Source organism: Suncus etruscus, chromosome 7 (genome assembly GCF_024139225.1).
Source record: "Suncus etruscus isolate mSunEtr1 chromosome 7, mSunEtr1.pri.cur, whole genome shotgun sequence".
Taxonomy (NCBI): Eukaryota; Metazoa; Chordata; class Mammalia; order Eulipotyphla; family Soricidae; genus Suncus; species Suncus etruscus.
The window spans coordinates 121707022-121718627 of NC_064854.1; the positions used below are offsets into that span (position 1 = coordinate 121707022).

Here is an 11606-nt window from a genome sequence, read left to right on the forward strand (position 1 = left end):
AACCTGGCATCCCAGCTCCCCACCACACTCCCAGGTGAGGGTAGTGCCCACCTTGTTGTAGTATCTCAGATGCACTGTATGCCACTGTCCGTCACTCAGGCCCCCTGGAACCGTGGGGCTGACTACGGTGTTGGACTCGCCTATGGGGAGGAAATATGTGGAGGGCTGCCTGAAGCTGCTAAGCAGGCACAGCTCCTCCCCAAGTGGCCCTCGATCGATAGATCGATCAGTCATTCTTTCAGCCAACGTGGTCCCCAGTGTGGTCATCATTCTCCCATTGATGACCACGTGGGCTCACCCAGAGTGGTCTGGCCAGACAGCAGCACGTACCACTGCCCAGAAAGGGAGCATATACTTTGTAGGAAATTACCTTGGGGTGACAGCACCTCCAGGTTTGTTGGGAGGCAAACCCAGGGGGTCTGGGGGTCTGCCTCCCCCAGTCCCTGACCCACATCCACTCCCACACAACCACATGCACACCTGTGGAGTAGGTGAGGCGAACCTGCCCAGTCACCAGCTCCAGGGCCAGGAAGTCGTGCTTCTCATTCAGGCGCCCGTTGTAGAAGAGAAGCCCGCTTGAATGCACTGTGGCGAACCTGGGGAGAAGGAGTAGGGTGGGTGTCAGCGGCCAGACACCTCTTCACACACACCACCCCTGCCACAGACAAGCAACAAGCACGTTCTCGGGGCAATCTCCCAGCGTGGAGGAGAAAGGAGATGCGAGGGGTGGAAGTGGGAGCAGGCACTGGGAGCAGTGATGTGCTGAGACACCTCGGCAAAGGAGAGGAAGAAGGGGATCAGAGTCCTGCGGGACCTCAGGAATCTGAGCCAGGGTTATGTAGCTGGGGCTGAGATATACTGCGGGCACCTACGAGAGGGACAGCGTGAGGTGGAAGCGCTGCCTCAGGCCACGGAACATGACGAAGGAACTGGGCGGGAAGGAACGTGCTGCCACCTCACAGCGTGGGCCTTCGAAGGCTCCACCTGCTGGGCACTGGCAGCGGAAGCCACCGTCGGGGCCATCTGCACAGGTGCCCCCGTTACGGCAGATGCCAGGCGCACAGCGTCCAGCCTCCGTGTCCAGCTCGCAGTCTTCTCCTAGGAGTCAAGTCGGGGTCAGAGAAAGGAACCGGCGCCTTAGAAGCACCCCTGCTGGCATGGAACTGTTCCAAGCCCCCTGTGCAGCTCCTCTGTGGACAGGCCCCTACCCGCCTGGCCCACCACTCCATCGTCCCACCAGTCTCACCATCCCACAGCCCGCCCTACCAGACCAGCACATCACCACCCTGGCCTCTAATCTTCTGGATGTCTCTGTGCTTTCTGGCCCTTAGTGGCGTCTTGACCAAAGTTTTGATGTAATGGTACCCAAGACAACTCAAAAGTGATGGCTAGAGGGCCAGAGCAATAGCACAGTGGTAAGAAGTTTGCCTTGCACACGCTGACTGGGGACGGACAAGGTTCGATTCCCAGCATCCCATAGAGTCCCCCAGAACCTGCCAGGGGCGATTTCTGAGCGCAGAGCCAGGAGGAACCTTTGAGCACTGCCAGACGTGGCCCAAAAACCAAATAAATAAATAAATAGTAAAAGAAAAAAGTGAGGACTAGGTTGGAGAGTTAAGCTCAGTGGTAGAACACATGCCTGCCATATGTGAGGTCCTGAGATGGATCCCATACCTCCCCTCAAAGACACCGTTAAGTGATGCTCAATTCTTGCTGGGGGGTCAGTTCCTGGTCACCCTGCTCTGCTAGAGCATCCGTGGCCCACAGCCCGAGCCCTGCTCACCGGTGAAGCGTGGTCGACACACACAGGTGTAGCCCCCCTCGCGCCGTGCGCAGGCACCCCCGTTCCGGCACGGGTTGGAGTAGCAGAGGTCCAGCTCGATCTCACAAAAGTCGCCGGTGAAGCCGGGCGGGCAGCGGCAGCGGAGGCCGGCGATGGGCTGAATGGGTCTGAAGAGCGTGGAGGCCGAGGCCAGGAAGGGCGCCGAGGAGTCGAAGCGCAGCACGGACACGCACTTCATGTAGTTCTCGCAGGGCTCCCGCAGGCACACGTTGTCGTCGAAGGGCAGCACGTCCAGCAGCGAGCGGGCGGCCAGGGCGGCCCGGCGCACGTACAGCTGCTCCTGGAGCTCCTCGGAGCTGAACCAGGGCCCGGTGGCACTGGGCCCGGCCCCACGCGGAGCCAGCGCCGAGAAGCTCACGTTCAGCACGGTGCCTCCCACGTCCGTGTCGTTCTGGATGTTGAAGATGAAGACGTCCTCAGCGGGGGTGGCCAGCACGGCGGCCACCCCTTCCAAGAAGTGGCCCAGCAGCGGCGACAGGAAGCGCTCCTGCCACATGTTCTCCAGGCGCACCGTCAGGCTGTTGGCCAGCAGCTCCTCGGTGATGATGACCACGCGCAGCACACACTGGGCCGTCACGCTGTGCAGTCCGTCTGTTGGCAGGGAGAAGGCAGAGGTCAGTGTCTGAACCCCTAGGGCACAAGAGGATGGAGGCCCTCGGTTCCCATCCCAGCAGCAAGGTGTCAACAAATTGCTTTTTTGTTTGTTTGTTTGTTTTTGGGTCTTGGAGTTAGTCTTGGCTCTACACTCAGAAATTGCTCCTGGCAGGCTCAGGGGGACCATGAGGGATGTCGGAATCGGAACCACCGTCCTTCTGCATGCAGGGCAAACGCCTTACCTCCATGCTATCTCTCCAGCCAAAAAGTTGCTTTTTGTTCTCTCCCCCCGCTAACACAAGGGGTCCAACGAGGATCAACCAGTTACCCCCACAGGGCTCATGGGCCAAATCATTCCCCCAGCAGCATATGAGAAAATCCCTTAGTGGCCAATAGCCTATCCTTTCCCCCAGGTTACCACAGTCAGCAGGGCATTCCTCCTTAGGATAGTAAAGGGAGCCAGTTACAGGCCACCCAGAATTGCAGAACTAGCAATTCATTCTCATCAATAAACAGGGGCCAGAAAACTGCTTTCCCATGTCATTAGAAGGGCCCCAAATCCTGCGATCATGCAACTTCATCCCCCAGAGCTGGGTCAGCATGCTCCTCTCAACGGGAGAGTCTTGGACCCTATTCTTCAGTCAGGAAGCTGCCACCACCCCAGAACAAGCTCTTCATTTCAACAGCTATCTTCACAAATGAGATATTTTTATAGGCCTTGTCCCTAGACCAACACACACACACACAGTGAGCCAATAATAAGTTAGTGAGTAAAGGGAGAGAACACTGAAGGTTGTGGTTTCTCTGGCAGTGCTGGAAGTACAGGCTATAGAATTAGGAGTGGAGGGCTGGAGTGATAGTACAGTGAGTAGGGTGCTTTCCTTGTATGTGGCCAACCCGGGTTCAATCCCCAGCATCCCAAATGGTCCTCTGAGCCTGTCAGGAGTGGTTCATGAATACAGAGCCAGGATAAACTTCTGATCACAGCAAGGTGTGGCTCAAAATAAAAACATTAGGAGAGTCCCAACCTCTGCAACCTCTAGCAGGCAGGAGGACAGCATGAGCTTTTACCATCTGTATCCTCTAATCAGGGTGAAAGCCTGAACTGTGGGGGCAGAAAAGCAGCAAATGTACCTCTGGGCATTTTTTTTAAAAGACAAGGTCTTCGACCCTTGGGGAGCAGCCAGAATATGTGGGCCAACTCTGCCTGAGGATGCCAAAGCATACTGGTGTTCCTAATTACTAGATTATTAACTTCCCTCTTCTGTACAGACTGGGGTGAGTGTTACACTGAGTTTAAAGGAGCCTTCAACTAAACAGGGGTGTGGTGTGTGGGCTGGCTATTCTTGAAACTCCCTTTAGGGGTTGTCTTTGAAGGGTAGTTTTTTTTTTTTTTTTTTTTTTTTTTTTTTGGTTTTTGGGCCACACCCTGTGACGCTCAGGGATTACTCCTGGCTATGCGCTCAGAAGTTGCTCCTGGCTTCTTGGGGGACCATATGGGAGGCCGGGGGATCGAACCGCGGTCCGTCCTAGGCTAGCGCAGGCAAGGCAGGCACCTTACCTCCAGCGCCACCGCCCGGCCCCTGAAGGGTAGTTCTTTATCCTCATTATAAGACCTTTTTGGATCCCCCTCTGGTAACTGATGTGTGGAAACTTTCCAAGAACCTAAATGTCTATGTAAACCCAACCAGTTGAGGCGTATGGCAGATGTTATGGAACACAGAAACAAGGACTTCTGGAAAGGCATGGGACTCCTCCCCTGGTGTGACGTACCCTGTGGAGTCTCTAGACCCTGATAAATAGAAATCACTAGGTCACTCGCTTCCTCTTTACCCCTCACCTGAGACAGTCACCAACATGGAAGCCACCAGTGGGCGGTTGTTGTCAAGCTTGCGGCTGAGTCGAAGTTCCCCGCTGGTCTGGTTGACCACCAGCAGCTGCAGCTCATTGCCCCGGTCAAAGGAGTAAAAGAGGTGGTCAGAGACATCAGGGTCATAGGCTGGGATGCGTCCAATGATGCCTGAGGGGAAGGTGTCGGAGCGGTTGGAGACATAATTGTTGAAGAGGATTTGGAAGTTGTTGAGCACTGGACTGTTGTCATTCTGGTCAACCAGGCGGACGTGCACAGTGGCCCGACTGACCAGAGTGGCAGAGGTGGCTTGTACCACAATCACATACTCTTGGCGAGTCTCGTAGTCTAGGTCAATGAGCGCTGTCAACTCTCCAGAGAAGATATCCATTTGGAACAGCTCTGGGATGTTCCCCTCCACAATCTGGTACATTATATGGGCGTTGGGACCTTCATCGGGGTCCACTGCCGTGATCTGCGCCACCACAGAGCCCACAATGCTATTCTCCTTCACCCGCACCTCAAACTCCTCAGCCGGGAAGATAGGGGCATTGTCGTTCACATCCTGCACGGTCACCTGGATACTAACTGGAGTCCGCAAGGGGGGCACACCCCGATCTACTGCATAGGCCGTCAGCTCATATACTGGCACTGCCTCACGATCCAGCCGCCTCACCGTGCGGACAATGCCGGAGGTGGGCTCGATGGTAAAATCTCCATCCCCATCTTCCCCATTCTGGAAAGTGTACTGGACTCGGCCATTGGCGTGAGCGTCACGGTCCGTGGCCGAGATCTGAAGGACGCTGGTAAAAGGCGGGGCATCCTCAGAAACCAATCCAGTGTAGTGAGAGGCCACGAACTGGGGTGCATTATCATTCACGTCGTTGACCATTATTTCCACGTACGTGGTATCTGACTTCTGCGGGATGCCGTTGTCCCTCGCTGTGATAGCCAGAGTGTAGGTCACCTGGTCCTCATAGTCCAGCGGAGCCTGCAGTGTAATGGCTCCTGAATCTGCGTCGATGCGGAACTGGGGCAGATTATCCTCAAGGATATAAGTGATCCGAGCATTCTCCCCCACATCATCGTCAGAGGCACTGATGACCACCACCGTGCTGCCCACCGGCTGGTCCTCATTCACACTGACTGAGTAGTGGGCACTTTGGAAGACAGGCCGGTGAGTGTTTGCATCGGTGATATTGATATGCACGTAGCAGTGGTCCTGAAGGGCACGGTCCGACGCTGTCAGCACCAGCTTGAAGTAGCGCTCCTGCTTGTAGTCCAGGGGCAGAGCCAGTGTTACCAGACCCACACCCCCCTGGGTGCTGATGGCGAAGCGATTACGAGTGTTGCCACCTGTGATCTGGTAGCTGATGGCACTGTTGGCATCGCGGTCGACCGCAGTCACGCTGACCACGCTGGTGCCCACAGCTGCATCCTCGTTCAGCCGGAGGTGGTATTCCTTCATCGTGAACTCGGGTCGATTGTCATTAACATCCAGAACCGTCACCGTGACGCTAGCTGAGGCTGAGAGTGGGGGGGGAGCCGTGGTCCCTCGCCTCCACGCCAAAGTAGTAGTGTTCCACAGATTCACGGTCCAGGGGGCCACTCACAGAGACCCAACCGGTGGCGCTGTTGATCACAAAGGGTGTATCCGGTGCCACCCCAGTCAGAGAGTACTCCAACCTGGCATTCTCCCCGTGGTCTGCGTCCACTGCTTGGATGTGGATCACGGAGTGTCCCAGAGGGGCATTCTCCAGGACGGAAACCTGGAAGGGTGTGCTGACAAAGATAGGCGCGTGGTCATTGATGTCCACCACCTGGATGCTGGCCAGGCCCGTGTTGTTGGACAGCGGTGGCCGGCCTGCGTCCTGAGCCCGGATGCGCAAGGCGTACTCTCGCTCGGCCTCGAAGTCCAGGGGTGCCACCACCTGGATCTCCCCGGTGAGGCTGTCGATGGTAAAGTGGCCACGGCTGTTCCCGCTGATGATGTTGTAGTGGACCAGCCCGTTGGCATCCTTGTCCAGGTCGGTGGCGGTGACGGTCAGCACCACCGTGTGAGGCCGCACGTCCTCCCGCACTTGGGCCACGTAGCGTTTCTCGCTGAACTGAGGCGTGTTGTCATTCTCATCCAGCACGGTGATATGCACCCGCACGGTGGCCGAGCGTGGCCCGGGCTCCAGGCCCTGGTCGCTGGCCTCCACCACCAGCTCGTAGCTCTCCTTGTGCTCCCGGTCCACGCGGCCGCTGGTACTGATGAGGCCGGAGCGTGGGTCGATTTCGAAGGCGGCGTGGGCGCTGCGCCCGGCTTGGGGCCCCACAAAGCGGTAACGCAAGTTGGCATTGGGGGGTGCGTCGCCATCGGTGGCACGCAGCTGGAGGATGGGGTAGCCTTCCTCGACGTTCTCCCGGAGGGTCTCCCGGTACTGGGCCTGCTCGAAGACGGGTGCATGGTCGTTGCGATCCGCCACGGTCACGGCCACCATGGTGGTGGCGGAGAGGCGTGGAGAGCCGTGGTCATGCGCCGTGACGCGCAGGTAGTGGCGCTCGATGCTCTCGCGGTCCAGGGAGGCTTGGGTGCGAATGAGGCCGCTCTGGGGGTCGATGCTGAAGAGTTCCAAGGAGCGGCTGTTCATGAGGGCGGCCAGGGAGTACACGAGGCGCCCGGCCTCGCCCGTGTCCGGGTCCTGCGCCACGACGCGCAGCACCGAGGTGCCCGCCGCCTGGTTCTCGGGTACCAGGACCTGGTAGTTGTACTGGGAGAACTGAGGGTGGCGGTTGGTGGCACGACGGGCACGGACCCGGCTGTCTCGGGACAGTCTCCGAAGAGGATGAGGATGTTGCAGCAAAACCAGAGTTGCCCCTGGAGCTGTAGCAGGAGCCGGAGATGAAGAAGCAGCGCGCATTGGCGATGGGCCTTGCTCCTGGAGCAAATGACAGCAGCGAGCCAGCTCGGGCACAGGCTCGGGAACTGTCCGGGACTTGCGGGGTGCTGAACCCGGCCCGGGAGCTGTCCTCGCCCTGCGTGGTGCTGAATCATCTCCGGGCCCGGGGAAAGCGCATTCGGGCCGGGCAAGCGTCCTTGTCCTCTCCATTTGGGATGTCCCCATCCTCTCTGCCTGGGCCTTAGTCCCTGCCGGCCACGCGTCCTCACAGCGCCGCGTGGTCCCCACTTTTTGCAAGGAGCCTCCTCGGCCAGCAGTCCCGGGGAAGGACCAGGCCTTGTTGGCACCCCGGGTCCGAGCCAGAAGGCCCGCAGAGGAGGCCGAGTTGATCTCCGATGCTGGCGCCTGCGGGAACAGAGCCTCGGGGGGGCGACTCGGTCCCTCTTGGCGAGTGTCCGGGCCGCCCGCAGAAGGAGATCTCGGGACGCCGGCACGGCAGAGACCCCGATCCGCGTCCTCCCTCTGTCGGGCGACTGCCTAGAGCCTCGGACCCGGGTTCTGGCGGGGCTCTCGCTTCCGGAGGCTCATCAGAGGGCCCTCGATCGCCTCGGGGACCTTGGTCCTCGCGCCGGAGCCCCCCGGGAGCAGGATCTCGGACGCGCAGCCCCGGTTCTCCATCCTCCCGGACCCCGAGGAGGTCGGGACAAAGGGCTGAGCCGCGATCGGGGCCCCGCGCTCCCGGACCCGGAGCGGCAGCGGCGGCGGCGGCGGCAGCGGCGACCCCCGGGTGCCAACCCGGACCCCCGCCGCCCCTCGGCTCCCCCCGGCTCCGGGGGAACAAAGAGAGGAGCAGGAGCAGGAGCAGCGGCCCCGGGAGCCTCGGGCCCCGGGGGCCCCGGCACGGCGGCGGCCGCCTCGCCATCACCCCTCGACGCCCGCCGCGGCCTCCGCCGCCCTCCGCCCCGCTCCGGGCCTCGGGCCCGCCCCGCCGCTCCGGCCGCCCCCGCCCGGCCCCCCGCCGCCGCCCCTGGCCCCCGCCGCGCGCTCGATCGCCCCGCTCCGCCGCCGCCGCCGGCCTCCGGGCACCATCTACGCCGCCGCCAGGGCCCCTCCGGCACGCGGCCTCCGCTCCGGCCCCATCCCCGACGCCGCGGCCGCCTCCCGCCGCGCCGATGGGCTTCCGGCCGCCGCGATGGTTCGGCCCGCCTCGCCCCGAAGTCCCCGGCCGGTGGTACGGCCCGCGGCGCATGGCACTTCCGGCTTCCGGAAGCCGCGCGCGCCATCTTGAGTGAGGGCAAGGCGGGAGCGTCGCTGTCCCTGGTGCTGAACGGAGAGCCCGGGCGTTTGTGTGTGTCTCCCCCATTCACACACCCCTCCTGGATTCGCTCTCACCCGCTTCCTTCCCTTCGTCGCTTGGCTTTTTTGCCCTGTCCCTCTTTCTGGATCTTGGCATCTTGTCCTGGAATTTGTCTTTTTTTTGGGGGGTGGTGTTTATTTTGGTTTTTTTGTTTTTTGGGTTTTGGGCCACACCCGGGGGCTTTCAGGGGTTACTCCTGGCTCTATGCTCAGAAATCGCTCCTAGCAAGCGCTGGAGATCATATGGGATGCCGGGATTCGAACCAGTGTTCGTCCTGGATCGGCTGCATGCAAGGCAAATGCCCTACCGCTGTTGCTATCTAGCTCTTCGGTCCCTTGTCCTGGATTTTGGCCTTAAAAAAAATAAAAGTGGGGGCCGGAGAGATAGCATGGAAGTAAGGCATTTGCCTTGCATGCAGAAGGTCGGTGGTTCGAGTCCCGGCATCCCATATGATCCCCAGTGCCTGCCAGGGGTGATTCCTGAGCGTAGAGCCAGGAGTAACCCCTGAGAGCCGCCGAGTGTGGCCCAAAAACCAAAAAAAAAAAAATAAAAAATAAAAATAAAAAGAGGATGTCGTGATAGGCAGAATGAGCATTCTTCAGGAATCGTGAAATCCTAGGAAAGGAGGAAGAAGCTAGGCAGGCTGCACGGGATTTCTCGAGGCGTCAGGAGTCCGAACAATAGCTTTGATTGTTTGGCCAGCGAGTTTTAATGTTACAAAGACTAAAAACAGGTTGCAACCGTTTTTGTTTTTTTTTTAGGAAGCGCCCTTTCAGAGAACGAATGGGAGGTGACACCCTTGAGGAGGGATCAAAGGCCACGCTTTCCTGCCCAAGTCTCCCAGGCCGCGGGTCTCGATTGCTCTGGGATACCAAGTGAAGCCTGGCGCGGCTGCCCAGCTGCAGGCTTGGCGTCCTCGGAATCCCGCCCCTTGCCCGCGACGACCACGTCCCTTAACCCCTTGAAGGGACCGACGGAAGCTCGGTCTTCTCGCGATTCAATCCAGCTGTTCCCCAAGAGCAGTGCAATTCCTAGAGCAAACTGGTCCCGGCTGGCCAATGGGCTGACACAACGGAAGAGACGCAGAAGAGCGGGGTGGGGGCGGGGTGGAGTGAAAACTGGGATCATTCCAATTAAGAAGCCGCGATTTCCGTAGGCCTAACGGGAGGCTCCGCCCTCCACCACCCCAAGGCAAGGCAGACTCATTGTCTGGTGGGGAGGAAGGGAGGGAACTCTGCGGATTCCAGGATAGCGGGGGAGAGGACGCCGGAGATGATGCTCCAATGTGGACCAGAGCCTGCAAATGCCTAAAGGCAGCAGCGACAAAGAGCTCCGGCGTCCAATCGCAGAAGGGCGTGGACGTCCTGCGAAGAAGGCGTCCCGTCCCCTAAGTGGTGGGTGGGTGGGCTGGAAACGCTTCAAGGGTGGGGCTGCTGCTTCGAAACCCACCGAGAACTCCGGGCGGGCGAAGTTAGAACCTCAGGCCGGCCCCAGAGGGTCCCGATGACATCACCACCAGCCAATCAGGCGTTCGTCAGCTTCACGTGTCAGTTTCACTTGTCAGTTTCACTTCCGGGACGGAGGCGGGGCTTCCGCAAGTCCCGCCTCCCGGCGCCCCCACGTGTCGGCCGAGAAATTGACAAGCGCCTGTCATCCTGGGGCCGCCGTCGTGTTGTAAGTCCATCCACGATCGAGGCGTGATCTTGGGTTCCTGCGTGTGAGCATGGAGCATCTGCAGCGACGCCCTTTGGAGGAATCCGCCGGATGGGATTGGGGTGTCGGTGTAGGAGCTGTGGGAAAGCAAGCCAAGCACGTAGTACAGCCGCCCTGGGGGATCCGCAGTCTAGCTAATGGTTACCTCAATGAGGGAGGGAGACTGGAGCAAGGTTGTGGGGAGAGGAGGGCTGGGTTATCTGGGAGATGCCTGCACCGACTTTAGCTATCGGGGGAAGATGCCTGCAGGCGAAAAAAGAAGCCTGAACGGATCTTGCAATATGAGGTGGTGGTGGTGGTCGGTGGTCGCAGCTGGAAGGGAAAATGTGATGCTAAACCTTAGAGGTTATGTGGGCCGCGAAAAGCTTTAAGGATCCCAATTCTTTAACTGGTCTCAGCTGCTACAATTTTGTGGAACGCCTTTCCTTGGATATAGAGGCGACTACTGGGGTCTTTTCAAGCAGATCCTGCTGCTCCCATCTCCATAGTTTTTCTCCCTTTTCTCCCAAATTCCCATGTAAACTAGTTACTCTGCTCCTATGGCAGTTGCTAATACCCCCTGTAAAGTTTAAAAATCAATTATTGATTATAATTTTCCCCAAGTCCAGTCTGGCCCAGAAATTCCAAACACAGCAAGGACGACCCCTTCCCCTCTCCCCCTCCCGCCCCATGTGATTCGTTCTTGGTCTTTCCTCATCAACTTCAAGTTAGAGTCCACCCGGGGCCCAGAGACCTGAAATTGAGGCTTCTGTGGAACAGATGAAAAGTAGGTCAGGAGATCAGAAGGCAAAGAAAGACTGGGTAGAATGAGCCTCGATATATACCTTGGCTTCTCACTTGGTGTCTCCGTATCTCCCTGCCCCAATATGCCCTCTCAAACCTTTATCACTGGAAACACATGACAAAAGACCTAACCGATCCATCCAGCTCTCTTCCGTGTCAAACAATTCTTTATTCTTTTTTTTTTTTGGGGGGGGGTCACACCCGGCAGCGCTCAGGGGTTACTCCTGGCTCTATGCTCAGAAATCGCCCCTGGCAGGCAAGGGGGGGGACCATATGGGGTGCCAGGAGTCGAACCACAGTCCTTCTGCATGAAAGGCAAACGCCTTACCTTCTGCTATCTCTCCGGCCCCACAATTCTTTATTCTTACCGAGGTCTCCAGTCTATCATTCTTTTTTTTTTTTTTTTTTTGGGCCACACCCAGCTTTGCTCAGGGGTTACTCCTGGCTGTCTGCTCAGAAATAGCTCCTGGCAGGCACAGGGGACCATATGGGACACTGGGATTCGAACCAACCACCTTTGGTCCTGGATCGGCTGTTTGCAAGGCAAACACCACTGTGCTATCTCTCCGGGCCCCAGTCTAT

The 11606-nt window shown here is 58.6% G+C and overlaps 1 protein-coding gene across 1 annotated transcript in view; it reads right to left on the minus strand.

The window, feature by feature from the left end:
• The window catches only part of CELSR3 (cadherin EGF LAG seven-pass G-type receptor 3), a 45005-nt gene extending 36912 nt beyond the window's left edge, over nt 1–8093 (minus strand). Inside the window, 7 exon segments of the mRNA XM_049777436.1 lie at nt 52–140; nt 481–596; nt 873–1098; nt 1784–2434; nt 4278–5826; nt 5828–7496; nt 7498–8093. Coding sequence (XP_049633393.1) covers nt 52–140; nt 481–596; nt 873–1098; nt 1784–2434; nt 4278–5826; nt 5828–7496; nt 7498–8093 — 4896 coding nt within the window.
• Between the last annotated feature and the right edge of the window lie 3513 nt (nt 8094–11606).